This window comes from Ahaetulla prasina, chromosome 4 (assembly GCF_028640845.1).
Source record: "Ahaetulla prasina isolate Xishuangbanna chromosome 4, ASM2864084v1, whole genome shotgun sequence".
Taxonomy (NCBI): domain Eukaryota; kingdom Metazoa; phylum Chordata; class Lepidosauria; order Squamata; family Colubridae; genus Ahaetulla; species Ahaetulla prasina.
Window position 1 is genome coordinate 69,101,354 of NC_080542.1, and position 24,489 is coordinate 69,125,842.

General features: G+C 36.1%; 1 protein-coding gene across 1 annotated transcript in view; it reads right to left on the reverse strand.

Annotated features, from left to right (window-relative positions):
• Positions 1–24,489, reverse strand: part of CDK13 (cyclin dependent kinase 13) — a 76,561-nt gene that overhangs the window by 16,467 nt on the left and 35,605 nt on the right. Inside the window, exons 6-8 of the mRNA XM_058180802.1 lie at positions 17,378–17,567; positions 15,021–15,077; positions 1,112–1,213 (exon numbers count right to left, since the gene is read on the reverse strand). Of these exons, the coding sequence (XP_058036785.1) occupies positions 1,112–1,213; positions 15,021–15,077; positions 17,378–17,567 (349 nt within the window). The remainder of the gene's footprint in view (positions 1–1,111; positions 1,214–15,020; positions 15,078–17,377; positions 17,568–24,489) is intronic.

Below are 24,489 nucleotides of genomic sequence, written 5' to 3' on the forward strand. Positions count from 1 at the left end.
TACAAAGCATTCCTCCTTTCTTCACTAGCCATCTAGGGTGGCTTTGGCCCTGTAGGGTCTCCTGGCAAGCAGGTATGAGCTGGATTTCGCCAGGCTCCACGAAACTCTGCTATCCCATAACCATCCCGCTGCAATGCCAACTGGTCAATTGTTTTTGGCTCTCCTGAACAACAGCCATCCAGAGGGTACCTATCTAGTTGGCAAATGCTGCTAACGAGAAGGTGAAGAAGGTGCTGCCTCCTGCAGCACTCTGCCAGCCAAAAATGGACGTGTGAGGCCTCATGGAGCCCCATGTGCCCCATTTTCAGCCTGTAGCACTCTGCCAGCCAAAACATACCAAGAAGTGCCTATGCTCCTGCAGCACTGTGCCTCCTGCCCGCAGGGCTGGCCTGGAAATATCAAAGGATCAGCCTCCAGTGCCTCTGCCGGCCAAAACAGGCCTCCTGCAGCACTCTTGCTGGCTGAAAAACGGGCCATGGGGGTGGGCATGCAATCTGGATAAGGCCCACGGCCCTTGAGTTTGACACCTGTGCTCTAAAACTATGCAGATTACCAGCTATCTGCAAGGAATACAAATCCTTCCATTCCTCACTATCTCCTGTCAGAGCTGGAGAAGCTTCTTGGATAGAAAGCGAAATGTCTTCAAAAGAAAAAACAAGGAAGTCCAGTTGCAGCACCTTTGGAACTATGTTCAGCTTAAAATATTTAGAAAGCCAAGGAATGCTGAAAATCTCCAAAAAAACCAAAAGCTCCTAAACTACTAAAAAAAACTATATTCAGAAAATATTTTGAAATCAGTGGAAACCCCTTTATTTGTAGTCCTATTTCACTGCACTGTAGTTACACTCTGATGGCCTCATTAATTCCATTAGTACATACCTGCTGTTGTATCCAATCAGTCACGTTTTATGTGAGTAAGTATCAACAGGGACTGTAACTGCATCCCTTTTTAACAGACCCTAGAGATAATCTCCAATGCTGTCAATAAAGCAGTTGCTGCTACAGTGTAATGTATCCTGGTCTCTGTTTCAAATGGACCCATTATACCACGTAATCTGTACCTTTTTCTTTTACTTTGCTGCATAAAGTTTGATAGCAAAAAATGCCTCACCCACAGCTCCAGACATCAATGGCAGGTGTGTATCGTTCCTCTCCTAGCAGAAGTTCAGGGGGACGGTACCATAAAGTGATAACTTTGTTGGTATATGGACGACTGAGAAAAAAAGAGAATATTTTTTGCATTTTTATTCAAACATAATTTCCAATTAAACACTTTTCCAAATCATGTAATCAAAATGAATTAAATCATCCTGTATGTCTTCTGAGCTTACTTTTCAACATAATTACACATTTCTTCCTGAAAATTTATTCCCTAAATTGATACTGGGCTGTTGGGAGTCAGTGGATAAATGTATTACATTTAATAAATTATTATTTTCTACATAACAGCATGAAATAAAAGTGACCAGTTTTTTTAGCTTGTGTTGATCATTATTCTTCACAAGAACTTAGGATATTGTAATGTATTGGCAAGATATATGTGCAGATCCAAACAGTTTTGTAATTGACAGATTGGATGCTTAAATATGTAATTTCTCTAAGTACCATCCAAGATTTCTTGGTACGCCACCTAGCATGCCCAATAACCAATAGGACTACCACAGCCAGTTTATGCCATAAACTTTCAATTTTAATTTTTAGATTGTGATACTCTTGTGATCTTCTCCAATTCTTTGTCCTTTTGTCCTATTATTTCCTGGTATTGTACATCAATTATACTTTCTTCTTTTCAACCATAGTCCTATCTTGTATATTATGAGTCAGATAACATACCAGTCTGTATTCTGTATTCTGAAATCCCACAATATTTTAATCTGCTATTTTCAACTACCTTTTCAATTTTTTCCCTCTTCTTGGGGGGTGGGGGGTAAGGGGGAGGGGAATCGGGGGGTTGAGGCTAGTGATGGAGTGATGGTTAATGTACAGGGATTATTGAAGATGTATAAATATAATTAATCTAGGGTCGGGTCTGCCCAGTTGCCATTTTAGAACGGTGGGGAGGGAGAAAAGAGAGTGTAGGAGGTAGGAAAGAGGAGAAGAGGAAGGAAGAGGGGTAGAAGAGGGAGAAGGAAGGCGTAGGGTGGAGGGAGGAGAGGATGTAGATAAGACAAGGAGAGGAAGGTCTGGAAAGTAAAAGAAGGTAGAAGAGGGAAGAGTGTTAAAAAGTGGGGTGGTGACTGGGCAGGCCCGACTAATTGTATATAACTGTACATTGAATGAGTTGTTCGACATGATTGTAAAAATAAAACTTTTTTATGTGGAAAAAAAATTTTTTTTCCCTCTTCTTTTGGCAACCCCTGAGATATTGGAACACAGCTATCATGTCTCCCCTAGTCCTTCTTTTTATTAAACTAGGCATACCCAGTTCCTGCAACCGTTCTTCATATGTTTTAGCCTCCAGTCCCCTAATCATCTTTGTTGCTCATCTCTTTCTAGAGTCTCAACATCTTTTTTACATCGTGGCGACCAAAACTGGATACAATATTCCAAGTGTGGCCTTACCAAGGCATTATAAAGTGGTACTAACACTTCACGTGATCTTGATTCTATCCCTCTGTTTATGCAGCCCAGAACTGTGTTGGCTTTTTTCGCAGCTGCTGCACACTGCTGGCTCATATCTAAATGGTTATCCACTAGGACTCCAAGATCCCTCTCACAGGTACTACTATTGAGCAAGGTACCACATATACGGTACCGGTGCATTTTGTTTTTTTGGCCTAAATGTAGAACCTTACTTTTTTCACTGTTGAATTTCATTTTGTTAGATAGCGCCCAATGTTCAAGTCTGTCAAGATCTTTCTGTAACTTGAGCCTATCTTCTGGAGTGTTGGCTATTCCTGCCAGCTTGGTGTCATCTGCAAATTTGATGAGTTCCCCATCTATCCCCTCGTCCAAGTCATTGATGAAGATGTTGAAGAGTACTGGGCCTAAAACAGAGCCTTGGGGTACTCCACTGCATACTTCCCTCCATGTGGATGTAGTTCCGTTGAGGACTACACGTTGAGTGCGGTTGGTCAGCCAGTTACGAATCCATCTGGTGGTGGTGCTGTCTAACCCACATTTTTCTACTTTATCTAGTAGTAGGTTATGGTCTACTTTATCAAATGCTTTACTGAAGTCCAAGTAAATTATATCGACAGCATTCCTCTGGTCTACTAATTTTGTCATTTTGTCAAAGAATGCGATAAGATTAGTCTGGCATGATCTGTTTCTGACAAACCCATGTTGGCTTTTGGTTATTACTTTGTTTGCTTCTAGGTGTTCGGTGATTCGTTGCTTGATTATCTTTTCCAGAATCTTCCCCGGTATTGAGGTCAGGCTGATAAGTCTGTAGTTTCCTGGATCTGGTTTTTTTTTCCTTTTTTGAAGATGGGAACTACATCAGCTCTTTTCCAGTCCTCTGGCAGCTCCCCTGTGCTCCAGGATCTTTGAAAGATATACTTCAGTGGTTCTGAAATTACGTCTGCCAGTTCCTTCAGAACCTTGGGGTGTAATCCATCCGGTCCTGGTGATTTGAACTCGTCTAGGGTAGACAGGTGTTCACTTACCATTTTCTTCCCTATTTTGTGTTTCTAATCTGTTTTTTGTAGTGCTGTTTTTGATAGGTTGGATTGTTTTTTTCCTTTTGTGTAAAGACAGATGCAAAATATGAGTTAAGTAGATCTGCTTTCTCCCTGTTGCTTGTCATCTTCTTGCCACTTTCTCCCAGCAATGGGCCAATTGTTTCCTTGACTTTTTTCTTGTTTTTAACATGTTGGAAGAAGCTTTTTTTGTTATTTTTTACTTTTGTAGCTAGCCTTTGTTCATTGTGAGCCTTAGCTTTCCTCACTTCATCTTTACAGGCTCGGGCTATTTGCTGATATTCTGCCTTAGTTATTTGCCCCTCTTTCCACTTTTTATATTTGTCCTTTTTGTCTTTCAATTTGTCAGATAGTTCTTTATGCATCCATGCTGGTTTCTTTTGAGATCTATTATTTTTCTTCTTCATTGGTATTGTGTTAGACTGCACTTTTATAACCTCACTTTTCAAAATTTCCCAAGCTTCTTGAGTCGTTTTCCCCCTGAGGATTCTCATCCATTGAATCCTTCTCAAGCTCTCTCTAAGTTTATTGAAATTAGCTCTCTTAAAGTCCAAGACTCTAGTTTGACTTTGTTCTACTACTTGTATTTACTTAATGTCGAATTCCAATATTGCGTGGTCACTTGCCCCCAAGGTTCCTGTAGCTTCAACACCTTCTATCATTTCATCTCTGTTAGTGAGAATTAAGTCCAGTATGGCTGATCTCCTTGTCGCCTTCTCTATTTTTTGGGAAACAAAGTTGTCTGCTAGGTTTGTTAGGAACCTGTTGGATCTTCCACTTGGTGCAGAGTTTGTTTCCCAGTTGATGTCAGGGTAGTTAAAATCCCCCATTACTACTGTGATGTGCTTCCTATATACCTTAATTAGCTGACTAGCAAAAAGTTCATCTACTTCCTCTGTTTGGTTGGGTGGCCTATAGTATAGACCTATGGCAATATCATTTTTCACCCCTTTTATATTGACCCAAATACATTCAAGATGATTTTCATCATTGTTGTGTTCTATTTCTGTAGAGATGTAGTTATTTTTTATATATAGTGCAACTCCACCTCCTCTTTTATTTGATCTATTTCTTTTAAATAATTTATATCCCTCTAGCTGTATGTCCCATTTGTCAGTTTCATCCCACCAAGTTTCCGTAATGGCAATAATATCATATCTGCCCTCATTTACTTGAATTTCTAATTCACCCTGTTTATTCCTCATACTCTGTGCATTGGTGTATAGACATTTGAGTCCATTTGGGTTGACCTTGTGTTTACTGTCTACATAACCTGTGCTGACTGCCCCTACTTTCTTGCCACCTTTTGGTTTAGTGCACATGGTATGGCACTCACTGTTAAATGCTTGGTTTTGCTTGATATGTCTATACCCATACAGACATACAGACATCTATGTTACATGCACGGATAACCCTTTTAGTTTTCGATTGCTGGGGAAGAAATTTTCTGTATCAGTTAATTCTCTGTCCCCACTGTTCAGTTTAAATGTTTATTATTATTAAATGTTTACTTTGTTTTCTTTTGCTATAATTATTCTACTTCCATTTTCAAGTCTTTGTATTTTATATTCCCCTCCTCCCTAGTTCTTTCTCTTCTCTTCTCCTGTCTCCATATATTGCCATGTCCACTATCCAAACTTTTTTGTCTTTCTTGTAAGTAATTGTTCTATCTGTTTATAAGCAGTCTGTGTGATCTTCTTGCAGCAGCAAACTTGATAGTTCATTGTTTCTTCCACTTCTGTGCAGAAGCTTCATTTGCTCTCCGTGGCTCTCTACTCAATTCTTGCTTTGTATGCATTTAGCATTTGTTCTTAAGATTTCATTTTGTGCAGCCAAAATTAGTGCATCTTTTTTTTTTCTTGTTCTTAACCATTGCCATGTTGTTATCTGCTATGCCTATTTTTTCTATATTGGCTGTATAATACTTTTCCTTGCCGTGTCTATTTTCTACTCATTTAGTCATTCTTTTAGGCCAGTTTGGTCTCAGCAAGCCTTCCTGGTATACTAGCTTCAGTGCATCTTCTTCACTATCTTTCAGATAGTCTTCCAATGCCCATTTCTTTTCTTCAACTGTCTGGTGTACTTGCAACATTCCTTACTTACCTATTTTTCTTGGAAAGCAGAGTCTGTCAAGGACATGATTTGTTGTCATTATTTTCCAGGTTTCTTGTTTGTTTGAATCTATTTCACTATTTCATCCACATGAATATTGGAATTGCCCAGGTGTTAATCACCTTGATACTATTTCCTCCTATGAGTTTGAATGCTAAGATCTTCCTCATTCTCATTATTTTATTCACTTCTGACCTTTGTGACTTCAGTGTGCTTAATACTGTCAGTTTGAAGAATACCAAGGTATTTGTAATGATTGTCTTCAGCCAGACTCTTGAAGTTATTACCATAGGGCATTAATTACTTCAGTATTCACCATGTCCCTTTTATTTATTTGACTGATTTAAGAAAATTTATGTGACCAACTCATTCTCAGTGACTCTGGGTTAAAAGAGGTTTTAGGGTTAAAAGCTCAATTAAAAAAAAGAACTAAAAAAAAGAAAAGTGCTTTTCTTCAAATGCAATTACATTTTTACACAAAATAATTGGGTGATCTGTGACTGATAATTTTGGCATTATTTTCTTAATCAGTTTCCATGGAACAGTAATTCTGATCATCTTCTGATTTAGAATGTCATTTGACATCACTGCAGTTATCAGGTTTCTTTTCAAACTACCGTAAGATCGGGTTTGAATCAATTTTTGTTGCCCAAAGCAAAAGCCAATATGGCATCCTATGCTATGTACAAAATCAGTTACTGTTACTGATTTTGCAGTTACTGACTAACAGACTATTAGTCATGTCTTACTTCAACAATGACTGTAGGATTGCCTGACACCACTGAGATCAACAGCATACCATATTTTTTTGGAGTATAAGATGTACTCTTCCCCCCCAAAAGGGTGAAAATTTGGATGCATCTTATACACCGAATGTAGCCCTGCCCCCCACTGCCCCCCCTTTGGCCTCTGCCTCCCAGCAATTTATCTTCTTGCAGCAAGCAGCAAGAAGAAACAGCCCATTTCAGCTTCAGCATAGCCTAATTAGCACAAGTTGATTGTTGGATCAGCCTCCCGACTCTCAGCTGTTTTCTGCTGCTTGCTGCAAGGAGGTAAATTGCTGAGAGCAGATTTTTTTTCTTATGCTAATCAAGCTATGCTGAAAATGCAAATGAAAATAAAGCAGGCTATTTGTAGTTTGCTGCAAGGAGGCAAAATTGCAGATTTCTTTTTCTTATTTCCTCACCAAAATAGGTAGGTGCATCTTATACTCCGAAAAACACAGTAGTTTAAGTAACACAAAGGAAACTACCACTATATTATAATCAGCCCCTGTTCTCCCCCCCAACCCGTTTTATAGAATTTTAATTTTTAAATCCACATCAATATCAATACATGAACAATGTAGCCTCTGGGTATAATTCATTTTGTTACAAATAGCAATAGCATTAATAATATTTGTTACATTATTCGAACTTGTGTAATCCCATTATTAATATACATATTTGGATTTTTTTTTAGAAAAGTTTTTTATTTTTTTGAACACAAACACACAAACAAACAATACATTTTTTCTGAACAGTGTATTGGTGGAGTCCAAATTTGTACCACTTTTCTCCAACATAATTAGTATATTTCACTTTTTGCCATAATATTTTTTCTTTTTTTCTTTTATTTTCCTTCTGCTTCTTCTGGTATATAAACAATATTACACTTTGCCCTAATCTCTAACCTTATCAATTTTTCTTTTCCCCCCCATTCCTTTTTTCAAATTGAAACGCTTTAAATTAAAATCAATCATTTTTCTAAAACCTAACCCTAACTTTAAATCATCTTATTCAAATATTTTCCCATTACTCCCTTTTCACAATATTCAAATATTTTCCATAAATTCCATTATTACAATTATAGATATTAATATTCATACAATTTTACATATGTAACCCATTTCCTTCCCTTTTTTCCATTTCTTTATCTACTTTCCAAATACTACAATCAAATATATTACCACAATTGGTAATTAAAATCATTAAAATCATTCAATTCTATTTCTCACTTCCAATTGTTTTTTTAAATAAACCCTATTTTCCCTTTTCCCAATGTTATGATTTCAAATATTTTCCCTAAATTCCATTATTACTACAACTCACTTAAGTATATAACATTAAAATCATTCAATTCTATTTCTGAATTCCAATTGTTCTTTTGTTTTAAAATAAACCCAATTTTCCATTCTTTTTTCAAATACATCTATCTTCACCTTTTCATAAGACCGTCATTATAGTCAGTGATATTTAAAAAATAATTTAAATTATTGCTAATAGTGTCTTAATCTCTTCATATTAAACAAGAAACAAAGTCATTTTTTATCTTCACAGTACAATAGAATTCCAAATGCTTTAGCTGAATTCCCATTATTACAATTAAAGACCTTCCAACTATTACATTCACATTTATTAAACTTACTACCATTCATTTATAATTATAGCTCCATTAACTAACTCTTTCTCCTTTATCCCATTCTCTTATTTTCTTCTTTTTCCCTTCCCCTCCTAATTTTAAGGCCCCATACTCCCCTAATTTGCCTTGTATTTCCATCTACTCTCCTCCTTTTTTCCCTTTTCTCCCTTTTTTATTTTACCACTGTTGATCCCAGTGTAATCATTTGATTTTTTTGTATTTTAATTCTTCCCCTTTTCTCTTCTCTTCTCTTTCCAACCTCTCTATTTCTGTCATTACATTGTCAATGTAATCTTTAAAATTCACATTCATTTCTAACTTTTTCCCCTTTCCTTTTCTTCCCTTGTTTCCTTTTTTCAGTTAATTTGCTTCTAACTCCTCTCTTTTTTCATTGCTACTCCCAACATAATCATTTAATTTTTCATAATCAATGTCTTTGTTTTTAGTACTAATTTCTTGCTTCTTGTTCATGGTTTCTTTGTCCACTTGGATGTGTTCTAACCCAGTCTCTAGTTCAGACTTAGGTTTTCTATGCATCGTTATAATCATTTCATTTAATTCCAATTTGAGTGATAGACACAACATTTTAATCATTTCAGTCAGTTCCTGTGCTATTTTGTTGTTTCTGGGTTATCTTTGTTCCAATTTTATGTTTAATTATATTCCACCTTCTTTGGTAGTCAAGATCAAATAGCTTAAATGAAAACAAATCCTCCTCAAAAGTTCCCACCGCTCTTATCATTTTAAGAATTTCCCCCCTCAAAATACAAGTTAACCGTTGTAGTGTTTTTTTCCGCCTGTAGGTGTCTCTCTCCAATCCACAATTCCAATCAACAAGCTAAGAAAATATCCAATTTATTTATTAAATCCACGTTAGTTAGTTAAATCCAATATTTGCCAATTCCCATCATCTTCTTCTTAATTTTGTATTCCCCAAATTCCAATTTAAAATCCAATTCCAAATCCAATTAAAAGATTTCTGTTGCAGGACTTTTTAATTTTCATTTTTTCTTTTGTTCTTCCTTCAATGGTCAAAAGTTTTAAAATTATTTCCAATCCTCTTCACAACTATTTCAGGTTTCTTCTTCTAATAATTTAATTATCTCCATTCAAATTCAAAACCAAAAATCAAGTTCTGTTTCGGGCTTTAACACTTTAAACTTCCGCTTTGTTCTTCTCTCTCCATTGACATTCCTGAACGCCCATTAGCTGCTGTTTCTTCGCTTTAATAATTTAAAAGTATTTCTTTTTTACCTGTGAGCTGGCCAATCACTCACCCAGTACCAGTACCAGTACTCCAAATCACTGCTCCGACTCAAAACTTAATCCGTTTGGTCCCAGGTTTATGACGGCCACTATGGCCGCCGGCCCTGCCACTGAGTTGAAGAGTTTCCTCCGACCTTTGAAGAACTTGCCTGTTCCTCTTGGTCATCCAAAGTGCCTCTCCTTCTCTTTTCCTACAGGACAGATCTGGTTCGAAGACCCCAACAGCAGTTTGTCAGCCCGGAATTTCACGAGGTTCATCAGAGCCCACTAGTTCCCAATTGTCTCACTGCGATGCTTCCAGTCAAATCCATATTTGTTTTATAATAATTATTCAGTATATCAGTATTCCATTTTAATACTGATTATTACTTACATTCTATCATATAAAATTATATATATTAATATTCCCCCTATTTCTTATTTCTGCCTCTATTCCAAATTCTAGTCAGGTCATCATTACTTATCCTAGTGTTAATACACGTTTATATTAAGACATAATCCTTCCATTATTAGTTGTTCAATATTTCAATACGCCATTCTAATGCCAATCATCATATTATTTGGACATATAGTACATAATAATACTATCTTTCAGTCTCTAATATCTGTTAAAGGTAAAGATAAAGATTCCCCTCGCACATACGTGCTAGTCGTTACCGACTCTAGGGGGCGGTGCTCATCTCCGTTTCAAAGCTGAAGAGCCAGCGCTGTCCGAAGACGTCTCCGTGGTCATGTGGCCAGCATGACTCAACGCCAAAGGAGCACGGAACACCGTTACCTTCCCACCAAACCTTTCGATCAACAAGCTCAACATCCTACCCCCTGAGCCACTGCGTCCCTCCAATATGTTACCTTATGTAAAAGTGTATATTCTTATTTCTATATCTATTCTAGTTTTTCAATAGGCCATCATATTAGAAAAGAAGAAGAAAATATTTCATTTCTATCCATCATCTCTTGTACGTTTTGCCAGAAAGAAAACACCGAGACGTCACACGGAAGGAATTACTGATGTTTTAAATGTATGTTTGTTTATAAAATAAAATTAAAAATTAAAAAAAAAATCTCTTGCCCATTTTAATACTTCAATTCTTATTCATTTTTGAACTTGCCTCCCATACTCCTCTCTTGGATCTTTATTTCTATCAATACCATACAGTAACAACAAAGCTTGGTTCACAGCTAAACTTAAGCAGCTATGTCGTTCCAAAGAGGAAGCCTACAGAAAAGGTGACAAAATGCTGTACAATCAGGCCAGAAATGTTTAACAAGGGAGATCAGAGCACCAACAAGAAGCTACTCTGAAAAGCTAAAGAATCAGTTCTCAACAAATGAAACAGCAAACATGTGGAAAACTCTTAAAAATATTACCGGCTACGGCAAACCTCCTTCCCAGGCTGAAGGAAATCAACAACTGGCAGATGACCTGAATGTCTCATTTGAGACAATGATGAATCCGCATACAGACGGGAGGTTGAACAACTAGCCTCATGGTGCGACCGGAACAATCTGGAACTGAACACACTCAAAACTGTAGAAATGGCGGTAGACTTTAGGAGAAATCCTTCCATACTTCCACCTCTTACAATACTAGACAACAAAGTATCAACAGTAGAGTCCTTCAAATTTCTAGGTTCTATCATGTCACAAGATGTAAAATGGACACCTAACATAAAAACATCATCAAAAAAGCACAACAAAGAATGTTCTTTCTGCGCCAACTCAGAAAGCTTAAACTGCTAATACAGTTCTACAGAAGAATTATTGAATCTGTCATCTGCATCTCTATAATTGTCTGGTTTGGTTCTGCAACCCAAGAAGACAGACACAGACTTCAGAGGATAATTAGAACTGCAGAAAAAACAATGCTACCAATCTGCCTTCCATTGAGGATCTGTATACTGCACAAGTCAAAAAGAGGGCTGTGAAAGTATTTACAGACCCCTCACATTCTGGACATAAACTGTTTCAACTCCTACCCTCAAAATGACACTACAGAGCACTGCACACCAGAACAACTAGCCACAAGAACAGTTTCTTCCCGAACACCATCACTCTGCTAAACAAATAATTCCCTCAACACTGTCAAACTACTTACTATATCTGCACTACTATTAATCTTCTCATCGTTCCCATCACCCATCTCCTTCCATTTATGACTGTATGAGTGTAATTTTGTAGCTTGTATCCTTATGATTTATATTGATATTGATTGATTCTGATTGCTTATTTGACCCTATAGACTATCATTAAGTGTTGTACCTTAGAATTTTTGATAATCTTTTATTTTATGTACACTGAGACCATATGCACCAAGACAAATTCCTTTGTGTCCAATCACACTTGGCCAATAAAAAATTCTATCCTATCCTATCCTATCCTATCCTATCCTATCCTATCCTATCCTGTCCTATCCTATCCTATCCTATCCTATGTCTTCTCCATTCAATCTAGGTATTCCTCCCATCCACTCAATGCCCTGATCTCCCTTTCAAAAGTATCTTCCAGCTTATCAGATTCCCTTTTTAAATCTCTTAAAGTACTTTTTCCTTGGTTTATTTCATCAGTCATTATTATTTTTGTCATCTTCTCCTTCTCATCTTGTTTTATTTGCTGATTTGTCTGTTCTGATTTTCCCTCTGTTATTTCTATTATCTCCTCTCTTTCCTGGACTCTTTAATTTTCATTCATTATCAGTTGTAAGATATTTTCCATTTTCCTATTCATACCTTGCAATAAGTTCTGTATTTCTCTGTAATTCTTCATCATAGCATCCCTAATATCTTGAAACATCAACACCATTTCTCCTGGAGTCCCACTCATTTCCCCTTGGTAAAGCCCCTTGTCTTGTTTTAATAAGTCCACACTCTTACCAGCAGTCCAGAAATCAAGTGTGATGTTGCTCCTCAGAATATTCAATAATAATTCTTTACATCTCAGGGTTATTAATCCATTCCATAGGTAGTCCAGGAAACTTTCCAAAGTCAAAAGTCACTTTACTTTTATGAAGAGTCTTCCTTGTTCTCACAATAGAATCTCTAATAATTTTGTGTTTCTCGAAAATAAGACCCTGACTTATATTTTTTTGAACCCTGAAATAAACCCTTGGCCTTATTGCCATGCTTATTATCAGGGGATGTCTTATTTTGTGGGAAACAGGGTATTTATTGAACAGTAAATCACCACAATCCTCCAAATAGGTCGTTTGGTTCTCTTATCAAAAATTTCTGAGTCTTGTTGGGATATGGTATATTTTCCAGTAGATGGCGCCCTCAGTTTATGTTTCAGTGTTGTTTCAAATCTAACGAATTAATTAATCCAAATTTTAATTCAGTTTATGAAAGCAAAGTCGGCTATTCAGCTAAATAGTTCCAGCATTTTATAATGCCTTTCCAATACAATGCCCAGCCAGTTTAAGCAATCCAATTTTCTGTATTTTTTAAAAGAAAGTCTTTAGCTTTTCTACCCTTCATTTCTTTTGGGTCTAGGATTTTTCTTTCTATGGTTATTTGCCACTTTAACAGATAGTTCTAAGAGTCTCTTTTCCTGGATTTTCTCTTTTTTTTTTCCTTTTAAGATTGGGGTCTAAATAAAAAAGGAATCTTCTCACTCAGCTCCAGTCACTGTTCATCTACATAGCTGCTTCTCATTTTCTCTGTTGCTTCAGCTCTCCCAGCTTCATGGCAGCCATGATGGCTGCCTCTTCTCCTTGTCGTGGATGAGAGAGATAAAGCCCTGGATTGAGTGGAAGAGTTGCGGCTCTCTGTGACCTGCAGGACTCCCCTTTTCTTCACCCCTAAAGGGTGGCTTTAGCTCCTTTCAGAGCCCTCCTACAGGAAGATGTCAGCACGGGAGCACAAAGACCCACCTCTCGCATCCAGTCCCGCCATGACATCAGCCAGATATTCCAAATCAGCCCCTGTTCTTCAAGGGTTTGTCATTGTTTCTGTCTTAGCACATGGTATCTTATGTAAAATCCTGCACCCTAAATAGCTTAATATTATGATATTTAGAAAAATATTCCCTCACACAATAGAATGTATTATACATTTAGTACAATGATGCAGTATAGAAAGATTTTTACTATAGACAGTTCTCATTTAGAAACTGCAATTGGAACTCACAACTTGCTTGTTAAGCAAATCTATCACTGTGAAAAATAACATCATCATTATTATGTTTTCAATTTTGAGCTTTTCTTTTCTTTAGAGAATCAGAAGAATATGACCCCAAACACTCAAATGAACCTAAGCAGCAAGGAAAGTTTCCAGAATTGGACTTACAAGGAAGCAGAGTAAAAGCACTCCCCCTCCCTTTGGAATGCTCACACTGACATAATTAGCAAGAAGAGATTTAATGTTTGCTATTTACATTTATTAGAGGTGAAGGCAAGAGAGTAAACAAGCAAACTATGATGAATATACACAAAAATGAAAGTTTTGGTGGACTGTTTGCCTTAGGAGCAAAATAAATAAATAAATCCTTGGAATGAAATTGGTTAGTTCTAAGCAGCTAAATAAGGTTGCTAAGCTTGTTAACTTGCTATTAGCATCTTTTAGGGATGAAGCTGCACTGCTGAGAAAAGCAGCTCAGGAAAAGGTAGGTTTTTTAGGTAATCTAAGGAAAATCTTTAAGAAAAACAAAAGAGGTTAGGCACAGGACAACAGGTACCAACTGGTTGCAATAGAAAACTCATAATTAAGAAAGATACTGCATTGGTAATTAATGGAAGCATTGGTTGCAAAGTTACTTTTTCATCACTGTCACAACTGTGAAAGGCAGTCACTAAACAAGGACGACTTGCATCTTCATGACAACTACGCCAATGAGTAATGTTCTGTTATAATTATATATATAAGTAATGTTACCAACTAATTATGTCCATTTATATGCTATAAGAATCAAAAGATTTTACAATAAAATATGTTTCTGGGTATATTTAAAATATACCCAGAAGTATTTAAAATATACCCAGAAGTGCATCTGAAATATTATTACCAAAAAGGTATATCTTTTTAAATTATTGTGCAAACCAATACAATAAACAAAATTGTACAATACATTTTAGATATTGTTGAATAAATAAAGGTGTGATGGAACACAGTCCAGTCACAGGAAGGAGGGACTCATTTCCAGTCAAAAAGCATGAAATATTTGGTATTTATTTTTTATTTATGAAGGAAATATGTGAAAGTGAACCTAAGCTAATTGTTTACAGGGTAGATTTAATGAGTTAGGAGATAAGTGCTTTAGTCTTACGAAATTTATGTCTATAGGTAAGCATCTATAAAGAAACTACTTTGAAATAATTTCTCATGTTGTTCCTGCTTCCTTTTCATATTGTGAAAAAAATATTCCTGTAAAAAAACCCTGAAAATGAATGTTAGTTAATTCAAACCCACTGATTTAAATTTAAGTGTAAGTTGATGCTAACCTGGTATAAACCAACTTAGAATAAAAAATAGTAAGTATAACCACATCCTTAAAGGTCATGGAAGAATTTTTTTAATTCAGCATCTTTTATTACATTTAATAGTTTTATGATATATTTTCAGAATACTTCCAAAAAAACCCACAGTTTTAAATTAATATTAAACTTACCTCTCTTCAGAGCTGTAAAGGCGAGCAAGACCAAAATCTGCAAGCTTGATCTGCCCTCTAGTGGAAACAATAAATTTTGTTTGATGTACAATTGAATAATATCCATAGTATTTATATTTAACTCAATTTTAAGGGTGTTTTTTTTTTGCTTTGGATCCACCAAAACTCTTCGCAATACAATCCTCATGCATAAAATTCAAAACTAAGTTTTACTCTTCTCCATAAACAGCTGTATTCTCATGATTTAGATGTTGCAAACATGCAATCAAAAATGAGAAAAATAAAGCATTAAAAAGTAATAAATCTTTTAATACTTAAAAACATGTTACTGTAATGTTGTATGATTAATTATCCATTTATGCCACTTAATAGCTTTTTAATTAGTTTCTCAAACTGTTATATAGTTAAAACATTATTTTAAAAGCACATAAAATACAAATATAATAAATAAACATAAATACAAATAAAATAAATAAATTACTGTAGAATTTATATGGATGGTAAACTAATTAAACCCATCTCTCAACAGTCCCAACCATGATTGGTATTCCTGAGCAACACCAGAAATGGTACTTTAGCATCCCAGTGTGAGCACTGGAGGACTGTAAGTTCTTCTCAATAAATACATGCATACAGTATGTCATTAATCTACCTCTGTGTGTATGTATCATAATGTACAGGTGAAAAAAGAAGGTTCCTTGGGAATGAAAAACGCAATCCTACTACTCAAATGCAGAGTTCAGTACACATAGTACAAGTCTTATTTTTTGTCATAATTTATTGATCCTATGGCAGTTACATAACATATCTAATCTTAAAATTAGAGAGCTTCTGCAGAATCCTTATGGGTGTATCTAGCCTAAAAATATTCTGATTTTATCAACTGAAAATTTAATCATGAGTTAGAAAAATTCACTGCTTTCATACATCTATTCCAAATATACGCCTAAGATGGACTGTCCAGGAGGGGGTTTTCTGGAACGTTGACATAGACTCTAGAGTCATATTAATTATGCATTCAAATAAATGAAATGCTGAAGTCTACCATGGAGTAGGAGTAGGAGTAGGAATAGAGTAGAGTAGAGTAGAACAGAACAGAACAGAACAGAATAGATAGAGTTGGAAGGGACCTTGGAGGTCTTCTAGTCCAGCTCCCTGCCCAAGCAGAACCTATACCATTTCAGATAAGTGACTGTCTAGTCCAGGGCTGGGCAACTATGGCCCCTTTATGACCTATGGACTTCAACTCCCAGAATTCCTGAGCCAGCATGCTGGCTCAGGAATTCTGGGAGTTGAAGTCCATAGGTCATAAAGGGGCCATATTTGCCCAGCCCTAGTCTAGTCTCTTCTTAAAAACATCCAGTGTTGAAGCGTCCATGATTTCTGCAAACAAGCTGTTCCACTGGTTAATTGTCCTCACTGTTATGAAGTTTGTCCTTAATTCTAGGTTGCTTTTCTCTTTGATTAGTTCCAACCATTGTTTCTTGTTCTGCCCTTTGGTGCTTTGGAGAATAATTTGACCTCCTCTTCTTCATTGCAGACCCTCAAATACTGGAATACTGCTATCGTGTTACCCCTAATTATTCTTTTCTTTAGAATAGCCAAACTCAAATCCTGTAGCCATTCTTCATATTTTTTAGCATCCAGGCCTTTGATCATCTTTGAAGTTGCTCTTCTCTGAATTTTTTCCAAAGTCTCAACATCTTTCTTGTAGTATGGTGACCAAAATTGGTTGCAGTATTCCAGGTGTGGTCTTACTAGGGTTTTATAAAGCAGTACTAATACTTCATGTGATTTTGATTCTATGCCTCTGTTTATACAACCTAGGGTTGTATTAGCATTTTTGGCAGCGGCTGCACACTGCTGGCTCATATTCAAGTGATCATCCACTAGGACTCCAAGGTCTCTCTCATAGTTATTGTTTTTGAGCCAAGTCTCACTTAATCGATACTTTACACATTTGATTTTTCCTGCCTAAATGTAAAACTTTGCTTTTCTCCATATTAAAATTCATTTTGTTGAATAGAGCCCATTGGCCAAAGTTTGTCAGAACTTTTTGGATCCTGAGCTTGTCTTCTGGGGTGTTGGCGATTCCTGCCAGTTTACTGTCATCTGTAAATTTGATGAGTTCCCTTTCTATTCCCTCAACTAAGTCATTTATAAAGATTTTGAAGAGTACTGGGCCTAAGACTGGGCCTAATTATTAGACTAAAAAAATTTAGTATCTCCAGCAGCTTGAACAAAAAATGCACCATATGTATCAATAAAATGTTATTCTTTGAAAATGAATTTACAAACTACATTTTGTTTCATTTCTAAATTTTGGAAATACATTTTTTATAAAACTGGATGATTACCTGTTATTTAGTAAGATGTTAGAACATTTAATATCTCGATGTAAGAAATTCTTTTTATGGCAATAATCCAAGCCTTCCATCAACTGTCTCATGAAAGATTTAATATGACTTTCATCAAAATGAACCAAGCCAGATTCCAGAAGCCCCATGAGATCATGATCCATATATTCAAATACAAGGTAGAAAGCACCTGGAACAAATTAAAATAATTTATATATCTAGTTTAATTTTAAAGATTATCACTGTTTATTCAAACTATAGCTGTGGCTTCACTATCAGAATTCATATACATATTAACACTTGCTTAATATATACACAACATAATTCCCTGGAATACTTTGTAGAAAGAGAGGAGACATTTAATTTTAAAATATCCTTATCTCATCAATCATCCTAAATAGGGAAACAATACAAATATATTCTGATTTGAGAGTTTGTTTATAAAATCACAACAAAATAATAAAATTAAAAAGAAAAGGAAAATAAGTATTTCTAAGATGGATTAAAGGATGAAAATTGAGTTAAAGTAACAGGTGGTCCTCGAGTTACAATAACTTGTTCAGTGATTAGCCAAAATTAACAACAAGGCTGAGCAACTAGTACTTATGACTCATCCTCAAAGTTCTGCCTATCACAACTCTCCTGTGTTTATGGTATCACAATTTGGGTGCTTGGCAAACAGTTCAGACTTGATTGCATTGCCCCACAAACACATGATCAACATTTGCAATCTTCCCTGCAGGCTTCCCACAAGCAAAGTCAAAAGGAAAGCTGGCAAGAACAAGAAAGGGGAGATGGACAACAGGAGGAAAAGAAAGAGCAGTCAAGGGAGATGACTAAAGAATAAGAAGAGAGCAATAAGAGAAGGAGCACGAGCAAAAGAAATTGGAGAACAAAGAGATAAGAGTGACTAGTTCAACAGCACAAGTAATTAATTAGGAATGGAGGAAGAAATTAAAGTAATATCTTTGAATATAAATGGATTAAATTTGGCAATAAAAAGAAATTAGATATTTAACAAACTAGAGAAGTTAAAATTAGAAATGATATGTTTACAAGAAGTTCATATTAGAAAACAACATAAAAAATTTCTGGAATGAACAAAATTGGGGAAGTTGTATGCAACACCGGTCTCTCAAAGTAAAAGAGGAGTGGTATTTTATATCAAACAGACAATTCAATCCAAACAAATATTTGAAGATGAGGAGGGAAGAGTATTAATGGTAAAAATTGTAATGAACTATAAAAAAATATTACTTGTGGGAATATATGCTCCAAATAGAAGAATTTTATGCAAAATTACATAGAAAAATACTAGAATATAAATATGAAGATATTTGTATATTGGGAGATTATAATGCAATAGTTGATAACGAATTAGATTATAAATCTACAAAAATGAAGAAAAAACCAAGCAAGACACTTCCGAAAACATTTCATACAATGGTAGAGGAATTAAGTTTACAAGATGCTTGGAGAAAAAATTTTTAAAGGAAAAGCAGTATACATTTTATTCAAATAGGCATGTCATGGTTAAGAATAGATATGATGTGGATGTCTACAGATTTAATATCTAAGATAGACATGATTGATATAGAGACAAATATATGGACAGACCACAATCCGATAACGATGGCATGGAAAAGCCAAAGAAAAAGAATGAGATGGACATTAAATCAAAGTTTATTAAATGAGAAAGACTTTATACAATACATGGAAAAAGAATTGACATTTTTCTTCAAAGAGAATAGAAAAAAAGATACATCATAAAATGAAAAAGGGAAAAGAAAAGAAAAGAACTCAATTATCAGACCAAGATGGAAAGATATGTTATCGAAATGAGGAAAGGAAAAAAATAATTGAGGAATATTACAAGAAATTATATCAACAAGAGCAGATATCAGAAGGGAAAATAGAACAATATTTGGAAAAAGCAAAGATCCCTAAAATACCAGAAGAATTCAAAAAAGCACTAGAAGAAAGAATATCAATGATGGAATTGATAGAGGGGATTAAAAGACAGAAGAATGGAAAACCCCTGGGGCCAGATGGATTACCAGCAGAATTATATAAAGAATTGCAAGATGTACTAAGTGATAAAATATTACTAGTTATGATTTATTAATAAAAGCCAAGGCATTGAAGTCATGGATGGAGGCATATATGACTCTTATACCAAAACAATAGACTTGCAACAAATAAATTTCATTACTAAATGCAGATTATAAAATATTTGTATCAATTATTGTGGAAAGATTGAAGAGGCTGCTGAATGAATTTATACATTCAGACCAAAATGGGTTTTTGCCCAAAAGAGATAATATACGAATTATATTGGACACATTGGAATATTATGAAGCTCATTCAGAAAAACAAATGGCATTGCTATTTTTAGATGCGCAGAAGGCATTTGATAATGTGAATTGGCAATTTATGACCACACAATTACAAAAGATGAATTTTGGGGATAGATTTGTAAACATGGTTAATACTATATGGTGAAATGACAGAAAAAGTAGATAGCAGAAAAGGAACTAGACAAGGATGTCCATTATCTCCATTGTTATTTATTTTGACGTTAGAAGTTTTAAATAGAAAAATAAGACAAGATAAGGAAATAAAAGGAATGAAAATTAAAAGAGAAGAATATAAGTACAAACATTTGTGGATGATTTAGTATTCATTATGGAAGAACCAATGGGAACGAGCCTAAAGTTAATGCAACAAATAAAGGAATATGGAGAAGTAGCTGGACTGAAAATAAATAAAGACAAAACCAAAATTATAGTTAAAAATATGAGAGAAAAACAAAAGAATCAACTAATGCAGAATCTAGATATTCAAATAGTGAAGAAAGTGAGATATCTTGGCATTCAACTAACTTCAAGATGCATTACATTGGAGGAAGATAACTACTACAAACTGAGGAACAAACTGAAATAGATTTGGAAAAATCTGCAATTATCATTAATGGGAAGAATAGCGTTAATTAAAATGAATGTACTGCCAACAATTTTGTTTTTCTTTCAAACAATTCCGATAAAATTGGAGAAGAAATATTTTGAGACATTGAATAAAATGATGTGGAAATATATATGGCAAGGAAAAAAAGCAAGAATTAACATTAAACTGTTTCAAGACTCTCAGACCAGAGGAGGATTTGATTTACCAAACTGGGAACTTTATCACCAAGCAGCGATGTTGACCAGGGTTAAAGAATGGATTTTATTGAGAAATACAAGACTACTGACTTTGGAAAGACATGATGTGCAACTAGGTTGGCACGCTTTCTTATGGTATGGCAAAAATAGGATACATGGATATTTTCAGAGACATTGTGTAAGAAATGGCTTGTTAACAGTATGGGAGAGAGTGAAAGAAAAACATTATATGGAAATACCAATGTGGCTTTCAACAACAGAAGCGTTGACACATCCAAACATGATTAACATGAACAATATTGTATGTTATAAAGATATTTTAACTGCGAAGGGAAACTTAAAACAGAAGCAAGACTTAGAAAAACAAGGGATTGAGACTGATTGGTACACAAGATTGCAAATATAATCAAGATATTATAAAGACTTGAAACAATATAGTTTTAATTTGGGGAAATCAGCATTGGATCAGATATTGACTGGGAAGAATGAAAAAATGATTAAAAGATTGTATAATTACTTATTGCAAATTAGATTAGAAGGTGAAGAAGTAAAAGAGAATGATAATATGGGCGAAAAATTTTGGTTATGCCATAGAATTAGAGAAATCGCAACAACTATGGGAAAGGAATTATAAATTGACAATGGCAACTGCATATAAAGAAAATTTATATAAAATGTTTTATAGATGGCATATCCCACCAGAAAGGCTAGCAAAAATGTTTAAAGATAAATCAGCTAAATGTTGGAAATGCTCGCATTTGCCAGGATCGTATTATCATATGTAGTGGACATGTACAGAAGCAAAAAACTTTTGTTTTTTTTAACCATGCAGACATGGTTAAAGGAAATGCTACAAAAATCTATAGAATTTAAAGTCAGAGATTTTCTTATTGGGTATTTTGCCAGAAAGATATAGCAAAGAAGAAATGTATTTAATTATTCACATAATAACAGCAGCAAGAATTGTATTTGCACAAAATTGGAAGTTAGAAAGAATCCCATCAGAAGGTGAAGTAATAAAAAAGATTTTAGACTGTGCAGAAATGAATAGATTAACTTTAAGAATCAAGTTAGAATAAAAAAGAAAAAAAAGGAATCGGTATATTTCAAGACATGGGAAAGATTCTATGTATGATTAGAAAAGAGACAGAAATAAAGGATGATAGATAGATAGATAAACAATGTTAATAAATGGAAATTAAATGAGAGAAATGACAATGAAGAAATAGAAACCCAGATATCACCAGAGTAAATGGAAAAGGGGGAGGGGGGGAAGAAGAGAAGATTATAAATATAAATGTACAATTATGAAATGGTAGATTGGGTAAAATAGAAAAGAAATTGAAATGAAGTATATACTATCAGAAGATTGGAGTTGCTCGGTTACCAAACAAGGGAAATATCATACAACAAAGATGAAAGAAAGAAGAGAGGAATAGAGGGTAAGATAGAGGAGGTGAAGGAGAGAGAGGGATGGAGGGAAGGAGAAGGAGAGGAAGATAAATTAGGGGATAAGAGTAGGAAAGAAGGTGAGAAAGGAGGGAAAGAGGAGTGGGGGAGATGTAGAGGAAGTAGATATGAAGAGGGAGAAGAGGAAGAAGAAGGTTGGAAAGGAAAAGAACGAAGAAGGAAAAAGAGGAGAAGGTTTGTTGTAAAACGGAGGGAAAGAAAGGATAGAAGAGCAACTCCAAATGCAATTAAAATGTTTTATTTTTGTGCTTTCTTTGGACAGAATATGTATGATTATCTATAAATAAGAAAATGTGTATAAGAAAATAAAAGATAAAAAACTTTTTACAAAAAAAAAAAAAAAAAGGAAAGCTAGCAGAGAAGGCCACAAGTTGCTCCTATACATTGCGTTTGCCATTTGTATTCCCAAAGAGTCCTATTATAGTGTATGAGATCCCAGTCACATATTCAACTTGCCTGTGACCCCAGAACCGACCCTTATATCATTTATGCAACTGTATGTGGCATCCATGCAGTCCCCCCCATTCCATAGTGTTTGTCTGGTGCACCTAGGACTCTTGCCTCCTCATACTTAATAATCCATACAATCCTGGGATTATGATGACAACTGGGACTTCCATCTCTAAGTAATGCAGTCATATCACATTACATTCTGGTCCCAACTGCCACCTGGAAATTAATATAAAATTGAACAACATTTATGTGTATAGGTAGTCCTTAACTTACAAATTTCATTTTGTAACTGCTTCGGTGACTTAGGACCATTTTAGAACAACTATTGCAGCATCCCCACGTGACCAAAATTCAACTGCTTGGCAACTGACTCATATTTATGATAGTTTCAGTGTCCTGAGGTCATGTGATCACCTTTTCCACCTTGCTTTCTGATAAGCAAAGTCAATGGGATGCCAGATTCACTTAACAACCATGTTATTAACTTAACAACTGAAGTAATTCATTTAACAACTGTGACAAGAAAGGTCATAAAATGAGGCAAAAGTCACAATAACTGTCTTGCTTAGCAACAGAAATTCTAGACTCAATTGTGATCATAAGTTGAGGACTATCTATATTTATACACATATATACATACAGAGCAATAGCAAGATAGTAAACTAAATAGTATTTCCTTTTACAGTCTCTGAAAAATGAATTGTGCAACTACAAAATTTAAAGTTACTTACTTTAACTAGCAACAAATACAACAATATTTAACACCTTTGTTAAAGAGTTCAGTCGAGATGTCTCCAAATAAAGCATGTCATTTCATTCAAGCAATCTTACATGACCATCAGGAAAAGTGTGTATCCAAACTGACTACAAATCTTAGTATAATACGCAATGCAGCAGATTATGAGATATTTACTCAATTTACCTTAGAATATAGGCCATAAGGCAGTGATGGTGAACCTTTTTGGCATTGTGTGCCAAAAGTCCAAGTGCGTGAGCGCTCTTGCGTGCCAGCACCCATAATGCAATGGATGCCCCCATTTGCGCATGTGCGCATGACTACCCATCACGCTCCCCATGCACAGTGTACTGTTTTTCCAAACACCCAGGCCAGGCTGGGCAGCAATTACCAGGGAGGCGGCCTGATCGAGGAGACTCAGGCTGTATCCCACGGCTTGCATAAACCACTCCTCCTTTCAAAATTGTTTCCTGGCACTTCCCTCGAATGCCTAGGGCTGGCAAGTGGCTCTTCTTCTGAGAAGTGGGGGAGAAGCAGGCGCACCGGCAGAGATAGGCTTTGGTTGCTTGTTCTGCTGCAATCCCAAAACCTTGCCTAGGCTCTTCCCTCCTGGGTGCTGGGCCCTGCACCTTTGCTGCCTCGGCCTTCCGTGCCTTCTCCGATTTCCACAGTTTCTACCCCCATTGAGTCCTAGCATTCTCCTGCCTTCCGGGCCTGGCCCTAGTGTTTGGAAAACCAGTACACTGCTGGAAGGGGAAGGGGAGAAGAGGAGGAGGAGGAGGGGCCTTACCCAAAGGCCAGCCGGCAGATAAAAGCTGCAAAGCTCTGCCATAGTTCTTTCAGGAGAACTATCCCTGCACCACTCTCAGGTCCTGCCCAAATCTGCCTAGAAGCAGTGCGGCACCATGCACCCGCAAGCGAGGCAGCGGCTGTTCCCGCTGGTAACAGAGCCCACAAATTGGCCTCTCCTGGGCCAGGAGAAAAAGGCGATCGCCCTCCACCTCGGGTGTCTGGAGAAGGGGCAGGTAGAGTGACTAGCCGCCTTGCCTTACACCTCCTGTGCAGTGCTGGAAACTGTGATGCTCTGTTTTGCCTCTCCAAGCCCTGTTTTTGGAATCGGGGAGGCAGCAGAGATTGTGGCAACAGTGTTTGCGAGTGGCATTGGGCGTGGTGGGGGCTGGGTAATGGGCCCAACCACAGGCCGCCAGCCAAACTGGGCTCTCTGGTTGTATGCCAGGGAAGGAGCTGTGGGCGGGGCAGCTGTCTACCCTGCCAGCAAATACTGCCCCATG